General features: G+C 44.1%; 2 protein-coding genes across 2 annotated transcripts in view; one reads left to right on the top strand and one right to left on the bottom strand.

The window, feature by feature from the left end:
• Positions 1–3,365, bottom strand: part of T265_14549 (hypothetical protein) — a gene marked incomplete at both ends in the record, with an annotated part of 21,326 nt that extends 17,961 nt beyond the window's left edge. The window contains 2 exons of the mRNA XM_009174145.1: positions 1,814–2,141; positions 3,022–3,365. Of these exons, the coding sequence (XP_009172409.1) occupies positions 1,814–2,141; positions 3,022–3,363 (670 nt within the window). The remainder of the gene's footprint in view (positions 1–1,813; positions 2,142–3,021) is intronic.
• Positions 1–12,955, top strand: part of T265_08357 (hypothetical protein) — a gene marked incomplete at both ends in the record, with an annotated part of 43,436 nt that overhangs the window by 5,576 nt on the left and 24,905 nt on the right. The window contains one exon of the mRNA XM_009174133.1: positions 1,845–2,007. Within this exon, the coding sequence (XP_009172397.1) occupies positions 1,845–2,007 (163 nt within the window). The remainder of the gene's footprint in view (positions 1–1,844; positions 2,008–12,955) is intronic.

The raw sequence follows: 12,955 nt of genomic DNA, 5'->3' as shown, positions 1-12,955 counted from the left end.
ATATATATATATATATGGTTCAGAAGAAGCAACCAGCATTTCATTGGAATCCCTGACTTGAAACATGACACTAATCATGATGGAAGCATGCATTTGGAGTTTTCGGCCATCATGGCTTGTTGGGACAGTTGCAGCAGATAATGCTGATCTTAGAAAACCCTTTTCAGGTTAAGAAACAAGTGGAAACTGTCAAGTGTGTGTGGACTGTCGCTTGAATGAATGCTACCTTTTAGTGCTGACTCATCTTTACCGTATGTAGTTCAAGTTCATTCTGGTTCCTGAAAATGCCAAGTTCATTTGTTGGAGTACAAACCCGGATATCACCCGGACGCCGAAAGTGGCAACCACCGAGTGTTGTGCTTTAGATCAGATCCCTCTAAGCATTTTCGTTGAAAGGAAGGAATGCCTCTGAACCTACACAGCTGTAACAACCGATGGGCTTGAGTCGAAACTGAGTAGAAGGCACTAAACTGCCAGGTGATGCTAGGAATGTCAATGAGGAAACTTTACTAGGACCTCGACAGTGAAACTCCCTATTTTTCGAACGCAGTAGTGGGTCGACTTTACAGACTTACAAGGGGAATACACCCGAATGTGACTGCATATGACCAGGAGCTGTTGGCGAGAGAAAGAGAATATCCTCAAACAAAAATCGAAGTACCCAATTGCACGGAATCAAGAGGATTAATAAGAGCATACGACATTAAATGGGGGGCATTCATCGCGATTAACCGCATTAGCACTTGATCACACGATGATTGGTTAATCCCTGTTTTTTCCATTAAAAGCTAATGCTTTTCTAACTGGGCAAGCAAGCCACGCTCCTTTTGGAGGGGTATTTCTGCGAAGCATTTTATCTCTCGTAATTCAAATAACCTTCAGACCAGACCACGTCACTCTCTTCAGAGTATTCCAATTTCGAAAGCAATCCTTTTAGGACAAAACTGCTCTGAAACTCGAAAGAGAAATAAAGGCCTACGGATTTTTCGGTAACCATTTAGATCAAGTGAATTCGGTCGCGATGCATCTGCTGTTTATTCTGGCTTCTCCGCATTCGCTGATCGCAACGGTTACCCCAGTGTCATGCTCCAAAAGAATTGCCATTTTGCTGACATTGACAGCACGACTGATCAGCGATCGTAACTTTGTAGCACGAATGAGTGGAACCGTTGGCATCGCACATGTTAACTTAACAGACTGCTGTCTGGCCAACCAGAGGGTGATCGATGTGGAGCCAAAACCACGCTAGCCAGTGGTTATGCTTGTAAACACCCAAGGACTTCTGGTGACATGGAGCTTCATTTGGGCGGTCGCGCACGGAAAACAAAGTCGAGAAGTAACCAGCGAAGCCGAGTAAAAACAGTCATAACTAGCCCATGGGCCGGTATACCAATGAACGGTTATTGAATGGGAGACGAAAGAAGCCAAGTTGACAACACAACAGCCTTATTTATTCGTGGATGCCTGACTGCACAACAAGTCGTCAGCCTTCTGGCCAATCTTCAGGTCACTGCACTCACAAAGGAAGAATGCAGCTCATAGTTCCTAATCGACAAGTGGCTTTACAGAGCTTTGCACCGCTTTAGCATCGAATATCCTATGCGTGTGAAACCCTAACTGACTGCGAGATCAATGAACAGCTGAGAGGTAAGTGTCGAAAAGTTGCATATCCCACTGTGAATGGAGGCTAAGAAAACGCACGATTGTGAAAAAGGTGTAAACATTCACTCCGGTTGATAAATCTGGTACGGATAGGCAGCTTACTACAGTAAATCTAAGAAAGCAGAAAAAAGGGAGGTTGAAAGCAACTCACTTCTAGCCTTACTCTTGGTTTGGTGTTGCAGCTTTACAAACGCTAGAGGACAGTTTGGAGAAGCAGGTGGTTTCGGTGAATATTCCTCGGACGAGTGGATGCGCGATCGCTGTTCTACACGTGGCATTGTTGATATCTTGGACACCGGCAAAGCCAAATCTGAGCTAGCGCGATGCTCGGTTTCGTCCATGCTGGTATGATGCGTTCGCAATACGCAAGAATTGTACAACTTCCGACAATGATTAATTTTGAACTCAGAAGCCAAGCGGTGATACAGACTATCGCGTGACAAGGGTTCGACAGCGGACAACTTTGATGCTTTTACAGTCTGTAAGGTAAAGAGTTGAAGTAACTAAGGACGCTACTGAAGCTCTGAGGATATCCGATTGCTCAAGCCCAAAAAGGAGAAGTATACAGGTCCGGGTTATAAGTGAACTAGAAGTTTCTCAGCACATAACTCGTCCTTCCACCTCTGGAACAACTTAACAAGAAAGGTGACGGCAATATAACACAGTTTTGAAGTCTTCGATACCTATCCGTGTGCAATAAGGAGGAACCACAAGGGTTTGAAAAGCAGACCGCGAATCAGCACATCCCCTTCCTTTGGCGCATTATCCGAAAAATGGGGACGAGCCCTAGTGTAACTGAGGTGCTCAAAAGCCCGTACTCCAACCAACTGCGACGAAAATTTCACATAGGGATCGGTTTTCCCAACAGTTAAGACTTTCATTCAGTCCCATCAAATTCCTGTTCCTAACTCCACTAGGATAAATTGACGTTCACGTTCAAACCGAAGCCATATCCACATAGGTTGGTTCGTACCAAAGAATACTGATGCCAGTTAAGCATATCACCCTGGTCATCGTTTCAGAGGACAGCACTAGCGCAGGGGACCAATAGTTCACCATAGTATTTAAGCACATCACTTCGCTGAGACTCGCATAATTTTCTCAACTTTGCTCACAAGACTAGCCAGAATAAATATTCACTTAGCGATACACCGAACAACATCGTTAACAAATGCTCAAGTCAAATAAGGTCACTTATAGGAAACGTTCAACATGCTGCATTCAGTGAATTGAATGAAAAAATCTAAAAATGGAAGAAAACGATCGTTTGCCGGGATGCTCAGAACAAAAGGACTGCACCGCAAGCGCTAATTCCATGCGGAGATGATTAGAATAGTACTGAAGCGCGAGCACACTTACCGGTGAAACAGGAGCAGCTACCTCGGCTGCTTTATTGTTCTGCACAGTCGATGAGGCTGGTTCAACTTGGATGCACTTACGAATGGACAGACGCTTGGGGAAGGCGGTCACCGGGAGGGCGGCCACAAAAGTCATACTGGCACAGACCAACATCCCCATCCACCAAGCTCCCAGCCACAAGGGATCGTTCCGACTCAGGCCAGTGGGAGGCCGGACGAACGGAAAGTCAATGTAAATGCTGAGAAACCCGGCACCGGCGAGAAATCCACAGGCAGGGCCCAAACCACCAGCACTGTATAAGACAGCTGGTCGGAACCAAAGAACAGAATAGACGGAAGGGAACAAAAGTGAGGGTTGAAATATATTGCACAGTAAAACTTCTTTTCATACGTAGGCGGAATCCATCGAAGATACCGGAAACGGAGCGAAACTCACTCAGAAGCAGCAATTTCCGGGTGTACGTCTAAACAGAGTATTGTCTAAACAGGCAACTGGTCGCATTTTATGCATTTATTCACAATCAACCTCGCAGACATTGGGTCCAGCAGTTCCGGAAACCCATCGAGATTGACTGAAAGAAAGCCCATCATCCTTGATAGTGGAAATATAAAACAGAATAATAAAAATACACTAGTGTGGTCACAGTTCCGGTGCTTACAAACGAGCGTAGGGGAGCTTGACGAAGACAATGAGTTGGGGAATCCACTCAATGTTTAGGGTTTGTCCTTCTGCTCAGAACTTACAATTTTATCCAAACTAACCTCATTGTATCGGGAACAAAGTATCTAGGAATCGTTAATCGGGAATAGCGAGTACTGCACAAAATACAACTAGAATAAATCCAAAGCTGCTAATAGTATAGAAGAGAGATTCAGAGGAACTGCATTTGAGTTTCCAACCAAGATGAACTTAATTTGCAAATGACTGTTGTTCGCAAGAGACGTTCCGTTTGGTGTTCAAGGGGGAAGTCAGACTACTGGAAATTGGGGGACAAGACCCACCCAACACCCACCAAATGGAGGTGAGACCGATGAGGACTTTTTTGAACACTGTAAGATTACATGAGTACCTCAACACAATCACTGTTGATAAGCTATCGTGGCGCTAGAAATTAGCGGATAAACTAGGTGGAATAATACATTGTTTTCTTCAACTTGTAACTGTTCGAGAGTGTTGAGGATTACTCCCAGTGCCCAAGGAGGCTTCATCGAAGTATCGAGCAATGACTTGGGAACTGTCTGGGAGTGTCCTTAAATGAAAGAATGGCCAAACTATTACTTTGTGACTTGTCAGTTTGCCTGCCGAAGATCGCGTTCGATGTTGGATGCTGTCACCTACTTAGTACATACGATCGTTTCATCATTTGATTGTACTAACAAGGTGATTTGCATGGTTTGCTTAGAACAGCATCAACAGTATTGTTGTAGACTTTTCTAAAAGCACTAGTGAGAGAGATCTGGTGTGGTTTCTTAAAGTTTAGTTCACAAAAACCGGACCCAATTAACCAGTCGGAGAGACCAAATTTCAGAAACCCCACCCCCACCCCCGATACTTACGGGTGTTTTCTAAAGCAGTGTTTTTCTCCTATTTTTACCCTTGAATACCAGATTTTTCACTCAATGTGAATATGCGGACGACATCTCGCTCGGTTGTGTGCGATACGAGTAAACATTGGGCGAATCGATGGGCCGGAACTAATGTAATGTAAGGACGTTACAAGACAACCTGCTTGGGACTTGCGATCTCAATTAAGCCCAGCAGGCTTCCCAAAGACTACCAAACTCAAAGTTCTGCACTTATCTCACAACAGCATCTTCAAGTTTGTGAATTCGTGTGCCCTCCCCATTCGGGCTTATTGTTTCACCGCTGTGTATGCTCCAGAATACTTGGAGAAAGCTTTTGCCTTATTGTCCGAGCGCTGAAGTACATCCCTGGAGGCAGTGGCATACTCGTCAACTTTTGGTCAACAAACACAACAACGAAGGTCGTAACTTTTCTCCGAAGATCACATCAAATGCTCACTAACTCATCATTCGCTCCCCTACTCAGCCCGATCCCTCAGCAAAAATACCTTTTTAATAAGCAGTCTTGGTCTACCGCTTCTAGCTTGATAAACAACATTAAATGTATGCGTCCTTATTTCTTTTCCCATGCTTTCTGATGATTTTCTAACTTCAGTTTATTTTTTTGGACTAAAAACTCATCTACCGGTTCACAGAGCTTTCCCTGATTAGACTTGATGGTACTTTGATGACACCACTGAAGAAAAAACTCGACCCCTTCGCATATTGTGCATGCAGACAGTCGTGTTAGACCTAGTCATCAGAAACAAATGTCGGAAGTATACTGACCAGCCATCACAGAAACCATCTACAGTGGTGTCATATAGCATCATTTAAACGTGAGCACATTACAATAGGTGTTTCAGCTCAGGTAGGATCGTTCTTGAAGTGAAACATGAAGTATGAGCAACATATTTTTGAAATGGGGAGTCTGAGTACACGCGATGAAAAGCTAGTGACGAAAAACGTCCGAATCGTGGACTTGGTGCCGCTTACCGGACGGGACGCTTGCTCTGTCAAGCCTATGCATGTCAAGCCAGCACGCTATCTGGTGGCAGACTTGCTATGAACAAAAACTTGTCAATTTATAATGTTGTTTCTACCAAAAATGACGCACATGTGCGCGCTTACGTGGCTCGTTCACTCAACCTTATATCAATAGCATACGCCGATGATCTTGGAAACACCTGATGCTGACGATCAGAGTGAAAACCGAAACCAGCCGGGAAATTGGTAAACTAGGTTAGCGGTTAGCAAAACGCATGAACTGATCAAATCACACACCAAGGTGGGGTTGAACTTGTTCACACAAATCTGTGATTTGTAGGGAAGCCCGGCATGCCTGATGAGTTCAAAGTGGTCGGTGGTTAATCGAGAAAAATCGCTGGCACCTATGGATGACTTCTGTTGCATAGACAAACGCACGATAACTGCACCATCCTCGTAAATTCCCACAATAAAGCCATCAGAAAAAAGTAACATTCACATGAACGTGTTCCGAAAAGGGGGTTCATTTGAACCGATACTGAAGGCATCGAGGTATGATGCCACTCGAGGTTGGTGACAGCTTCTCAACAATCCAGCACCGCTTTTTGGGGCCTGGCCACATCCACGAATGTTGAAACCGCTGTGTCATGTTTCAACCCTTTCACAGCACATTCGGTTAGAAAATATTCTAAAACACTGTAGATTTATTGAATTTTCAGGTCACCATCTGTTTTAAAATGAGTGTTTAATTCCAAGTGTGTCTAGTTGTTTTATGTTTGGGCACAAAACGCGATTAGTAAGTCAGAGTCCAGGCTGGTGAGCCTCAAAACGTTGTGAGAGGTCTGAGAGGTTACATCTATTTATGAGAAGTACCGCCTGATGGAAACATTTTCACCCCTTTAAAGCGACCGCAATAAAACAGAGGGATAGTGAAATAACTCAACCCTCATAAAAGTACTTCGCAAGAGAGAAGAATGACCCAGTTCCAAGAAAGAACGAAGTGGCTGTCCACTTCGAAAATTAACTTCGCTTATATGCTATAGAATAATTAAAACTACCATCCTGACTGTTCAGACACAAATTGAAAACGACAGCTGTCCTGGTGAAACCCAGTAAATTGGGCGCTGACGAATACAACTGAAACAATGGGTGCTACAAGATCATCAACCTGAAAAAGACATCGTACCGCGCCTCTACATTAACCGGATTGTTTTCTTGAATTAAACGTCACGTGCAAGGCTTATGGAGGGGAAACTGAACCAAACACAACCTTATCAAACATACACTTAAGCTCAAACGCTTTGTGACGTCACATTAATCTAGCAAGCAAGATTGTCACTTTCCTATAGACAGTGGGACAGAATTCAAGCACCCTCCGAAGATTAGGGCAGAATTTTCCGCCAAGAACAACAGACTGTGGGCTTTACAGCCTGAGTTTCCGTGCAAGATTTATCGGACACAATATCATCCTTGACGTTATGCGGAAAAGAACTCATAGCTCGAGGACACCACGCTCGCCGTCGGGGCGTACTACTTTCCACGTACATACCACATGTAGGGAGACCCAATTTGAAGGGCGTGAAGATTCCATAGTGTTCAGTCTTACAGTAGCGGCATATTTTTTCCGACAATAAAAACTCTTCTGGTTGGATACTCGACTGAACCCAGGAATTGCGGCAACATGACGTGAGAAATGGAAATAGCATGGCACGCTTTACCGGTGACAAAGACATGTTTGTCAACCTCAGTAAGCCAGAGGAGGAAGTTTGCTAAATCCAAATTGAAAAATCCAGTGCACTAGTGAAAATTGCAACGGGTTTGGATGCCCAACTTTTCATTGTGCATCACAAACAAAGCGGTCGCAAACATTGGGGCACGGGGTCGAAAGACTCATTTGCGTAGAAATTGAGAAACCCGATTTTCTCAGGGGTATTTCCGAATCTTTCTAGAAGTCGTTTGAATAGTAGTCATCAGTAAAAGGGTAGTAATTTCCGACTCAACTATCGATTTACTGCAAATGTGATGCTTCGAACTGCAAACGGATGCTGTTCACAAGTTTCGTCAGTAGTATTTATTGTTACGCTACTGTAAAGTTATCTAAAATTCTTCCTGGCCAAACAAAGCATTCTCATTACGGGCTTGGACATGAAATGGGCCTAGATGGTGTAGACCGGATTTGATGGTTACACCCCTAGGTTCAGAAGAGAAGTCGCAAGAATTATGCTAAAACATGGCTAGTGTGTTCCAAACACAATTGAGGGGTAAAGTATGGAACGAGATAGGTTCCTCAGTCAACCGGTTGCAAAAAAAAACGGAACACTGAATATGAACCCGGCTGCTCTCTAGTAGACTGCTAAGGGCTAGAGTTCGAAGTTGAACTGGAGACAATGCCACTGAAATGAGGTAGCCAAGGTCAATACTACCGTCAGAATGGGTCGGACGCAAGGTTGGGAAGCTGATTTTGGTTGCAACATCCCAATTTCCATAAATCCTCATGAATGATTAGCCTGGAACGGACGCCAGGAACGTGATGCATTCGTCGGTTGTCCGGACCAGTTCACAGGCAAGCGTTTAAATCGGTGAAGGGTAGGCGGAGCCTATTGTGTAGGAGTTGGTGGGGTTCGGGTTTGGTACACTGCCTTAGTGACTTCAGACGATGATAAACGAGGAAGAACGTCAGATTAAGTGATACTCACGAGAGAAATTTAAGATTGATCATCAAAAAGGTGGAAGAACTGAATTCGCATAAGCTCACCAAACAGCAGGGCTTAAACTCTGCTTAACGTACCAGAGCGAATCAGAAATCACACGTACAGACCCACTTTTTCTGATTGCGACTATCGTAAATAATAGGTGTTGTGATAGGAAAACATTGTTTATTTAGTTGGTCACTGGACCGTACTCAGCAATGTCTTGGATGCCGGATGAAGAGGTACCTGTCAAGTGGACTTAGACTTTGAAAACTACTCCAAACCAACAACAAGGTTTTCGAGTTGTAGGCAATTTTTCACCTGCCGAATCGCAAGTGGTGATAGTAAGCTAGTGATAATAATGAAACCGAAAGAACGACACTCATAACTAAAAGCACACATCACTAATCAAATTGGTTTTCGTGACGGTTAAAAAAATGCACTAGCCGTCATACTTCCGCCTTCCCGTTTCTCCGACGCATTCACGGTCTACATGTAAGAAATCTAGCCCACTATAAAAATAGGTCACAATAAACGGTATCGTTATGAGCAGATATACAAAACTAGCATTCAAAAGCTGGTGAAATTAAGTGTACAAAAGCACATTTAGTTTGATGTTTAGCTCAGTTATGAGAAAGTAGCCTTCATCAAAGAAATCAGTTGAGTTTGCAATCTTGTGTACAGGCAAACAAATACTTTGCGGTCACGCGCAGCAAATATGCGTATATTACACGGGGGAAATAACAACGCGATACTCTACGTGATAATTTCGAAGCACAAATGAGAGCAAAAGGTATCTTGGAGGGCAGAACAATGGTTTTGTCTTTCCAACGGCATCCCTTTTAAACACCGCATTAAGGAAACTTAATGCTTTCGACGAGTTAGTCCGTAAGTTAGTCTAACAAACGATGCCATTCGTATCTGTAACTCAGACAATTATCGAAACGAAGACAGATTGGAAAATACTGGAAAAGTTGCCCTGCATGAATGTGGTTCAGAAGATCCGAGCTTCCACTAACCCAAACAATGACCAATAAACAATGGAACTTAATCACACGAGACGATGCAACAAACAGAAAAAACATTCACCGAAAACGGTGGCAGTGCTACCAGCATAAAAAAAACTTCTGAAGATGATACAAAGACAAGTGGAATGAGAGAGCAGCGTTTTAGGCAGTTCCAACGAGCGCACCTAAATACACACACCTACGACTCAGGTAACAGCGTCCTACAAAGTGTCCCGAAAACGTGAGTTCGGAAACAGTGTCACACCGAGAGCAGTTTTCATTGGTTACCATCGATGGCATGAACAACAACCAACCGAGCGGATTCTGCAGAAAGTGAAGAAAGTGACGAAGAAAAAATGACAAAATGGAGTGATTTGATCAAAGGACCTGAACACCTGGAATAGTCGGGTAATAACTACTAGTTTTTTTATTGCTCGAATGGAACGTCTGATTAGCAAGCTGGTGAAATACATTGGCAACAACACAGCAAGTATGACCAGCAGTAGAAACAAAACTGCTCTGAAATGAAGTGCACAGAAAAAAAGCCGAAAGGTGCTGGTGGAAGGGAGGCGATCTAAGCGGCGACGATGGCTTTGGCCTTCACTCGTGCGTTTCAACCGGCGAGACGCGGTCAATACATGTTAAAAGTGAAGAAGTACCGTACAACTGTTGAATTTCTTGTGAGAATCACCTGCGATGGGTCAGCGGTCGTGATATGAATGTGTACTAGTAAATTCATATGCGAAGTACAAGTTAATCAAATTCCTGATCAGACACTCGTGCTCCAAAGGTTAGTGCTCCACCAATCGTAGAGAGGTCGCTGATTCGAATTTTCCCACAGGCTTACTAAATACACTGTTGGTGTCTCCCAACAAGCATGAAACAGTTGCTAAGCATAAGTTCGCTTCACATACAGCGCGTTGGCTAGCTGTGATGTCACCCGAAGAAAGCATGAATACTGGAATACTACCAGGTAGCCCAAGCCTACACAGGGAAGTTTGTGAATCGCATCGCAAAATCAATTAACTATAAGTAGCTTAGGAGGAATAATAGTTCACACGACAAGTACACCTTCCATCTGAGAATTCGTCAACTGAGAAACCAGTCAACACGCGATTGAACAACGAGTGATGCTATATCCTGTCTAAGTGGGAGTGCGGCCGCTAGTGGCCGGGCATCTAAGTGCCTAAACTACTGGCCGGGAGATTGTGGGTTCGAAATCACCTCGTGTTTCGTAAGAGGTGCACTGCTGACGATTCCCAACAAGAATGAATGGAACAGTTGTACAGTGCTTCTCGGCTGTCCAGCACGGACTGACTACTTGCAAGATTGAACGTGAGTAGTGCAAAACACTGCAAAAATGGAAACCTTGTTATTCCGAGCAAAAATCGTCAGCAAAGGTCATGAAGTTACCGTTTGGACTCGGCCTCTAGAAACAAGCTGTCAGAAAAAACCTTGGTGACCAGAAGAATCAATCATCGAGCAAGCAACTTTCCAAAATCGATTGAGTGAGTATAACCATCCAAACGGAAGGATACAAAATTTGTGGACAAACTTAAGTAGGTCTTGGCTTTGGATGGATAGTTCTCATATTTTTCGTTTTTGTTACAATAGTCTTCGATAGCGGACTTTTACTTCTTCCGTATTCTCTGTGCAATATAAAACTAGGTCCACGATTGAGCGGAGAAGGTTACATTCCAATCTGATGCGAATTTACTCATATAATTCACACCTCAATCTATCGCAAACTTGATGCACCAAGCAAGAGGTGTATTACATCAGCAAGCGGTAACAGCACATATAAGACTATATGCTAAACTCTCACTGTCCGACAATACAGGTAAAACAACATTCCAAGTGAATGACGATGGTACCCATCAAAATGGAGACACTGGTCAGATACATAGTATGCTTTAAGTTGTGGATTTCTACTGCCAAATGATGATCTAGTTCCCTAGGTTTCCTGTAGAAGTCTATCGAGAATCGAAACCGAGAGTTACGCCGAAACAGGCACCCCCCGCTACTACAGTCGCAGCGTACCTTGAAGTTCGTGGCTGATAGTGAAGGTGCTGCAAGCTTAATTACGTACTTAAATCCTTCGCCTTAGTTTCAGAAATACACCACGTGTCCATCGATGAAGTGCACACAAGAACAGCTTGGTAGCTAATAAGAGCAAGGTTTGGATGGCGGATGCAAAGCAGCAGATTTCAGCGGTGATACATGAGCGGACGACTCCTCGCACATCTGACGTATCTGCCTACAGTTGGGATTTATAGAAGAGTCTTTCGTAAGTGTGGCAGGAGGGGAGGGGAGATATAACAACGAAGAAAGATGGTGTGTCGACAGTCCTGCGTTTTCGCCCATCCATCCTGCTGTACACAGCGAGTAAAGCAACCAAGCTGGTGTTACGTGGGACAGCCGATATGATTTGAAAGTGGGTTTTGCTGTATATCTCATGGTTATGTGTGGAATGAGCCGGTGCAACGGTGTTCAAACCTACACAGGAGGGCGATCAGAGTCCTTAACCTAATTCTTTGGCTCACAAGCCTGGTCACGAAGTAGTTATGGTTCATGTAAGACTACCGGGGCGAGATGTCTCAAGTGGTTAGAGCGCGAATTTACTGACCGGAATGTCCGTGGTTCAGACCCGACCTCTGTCTGCTTGAGCAACTTGGCAGTATCCCAGCCCTCGTGCTTCCTTCGGATGGCATGGCAGCTAGGCACCAGGAGGGTGCTACAGATGAACGATTTTTTCAACACTGTCGAAGTGGGCTACCTTTTAAGGAAACAAGGGCCAGAAGATTGCATCTTCCAGAGGTATACTTCCTGACCAACCTGGTATGATAATCTTTGTATACTTTACATTGGAATCCTCCAGTACAACTCAATGGGTTGGTGAGGTTCGTAACCTGTCACAAAACGATGAGGTCCGGTCCCTACTAATTACAGGAGTACCGGCGAAAACTGTCAGTTGATGTCACTGTAAAATCACCCTAGGATTATAAAGAAAGGGTGGATCAGTTGGAAATGCCAGTAGATGAGAATGTTTGCAAATCAATAGATAAAAACTGGAGAAAACCGGAACACATACGCTGGCGTAACTCGTATGTCAGTGTAGGATGGAACCAATATCGCACATATGACCAAGTATAAAAATGATAAGTGTGTTCATCGCTGTTTAGTGTTCTCAGGACTTTCAAAGACATGCAAGAACTAGCAGGCGCAACTCGGTTAGGGGAGTACTGGGATCCCACGGTGCGCACCTGATCACTGCTATTTCTTTATTAAATAAAGCCATGGATGGAAAACAGCACAGATGCAAATAAAAAGCAAATCAGCTACACTACGATCCTCAGTACCAATTGTAATGCAGACCGGTAGAATCAGAGGGGAACAAATACTGCTGGCACAGACACGCACATTCGAAGAAATCTGGGTAGATTTGAATCACATGTCATTCACTAACGCCCCAATCCCTAAGCCATCTCGAGCTAGCGTGCCCTCAGCGAGGTTTGTCTCAAATGCCGCAATTAGTGCTAACCAGCGACCAAGGCTCGAACCTCGAAAACAAACGCACAGACCTGTCTGTCAGATTAAAGAAGGACAGATCGCCACTCACGATTTTTTTTCAATCACAAAGTTGGCGGAAACTGGTTAACACAGAGTGCAAAGCAAGAAGAGCGAGCGG

Source organism: Opisthorchis viverrini (assembly GCF_000715545.1).
Source record: "Opisthorchis viverrini unplaced genomic scaffold opera_v5_212, whole genome shotgun sequence".
Taxonomy (NCBI): Eukaryota; Metazoa; Platyhelminthes; class Trematoda; order Opisthorchiida; family Opisthorchiidae; genus Opisthorchis; species Opisthorchis viverrini.
The sequence above is the reverse complement of the archived record's forward strand: the minus strand, read 5'-3'. Positions and strand labels throughout refer to the sequence as shown.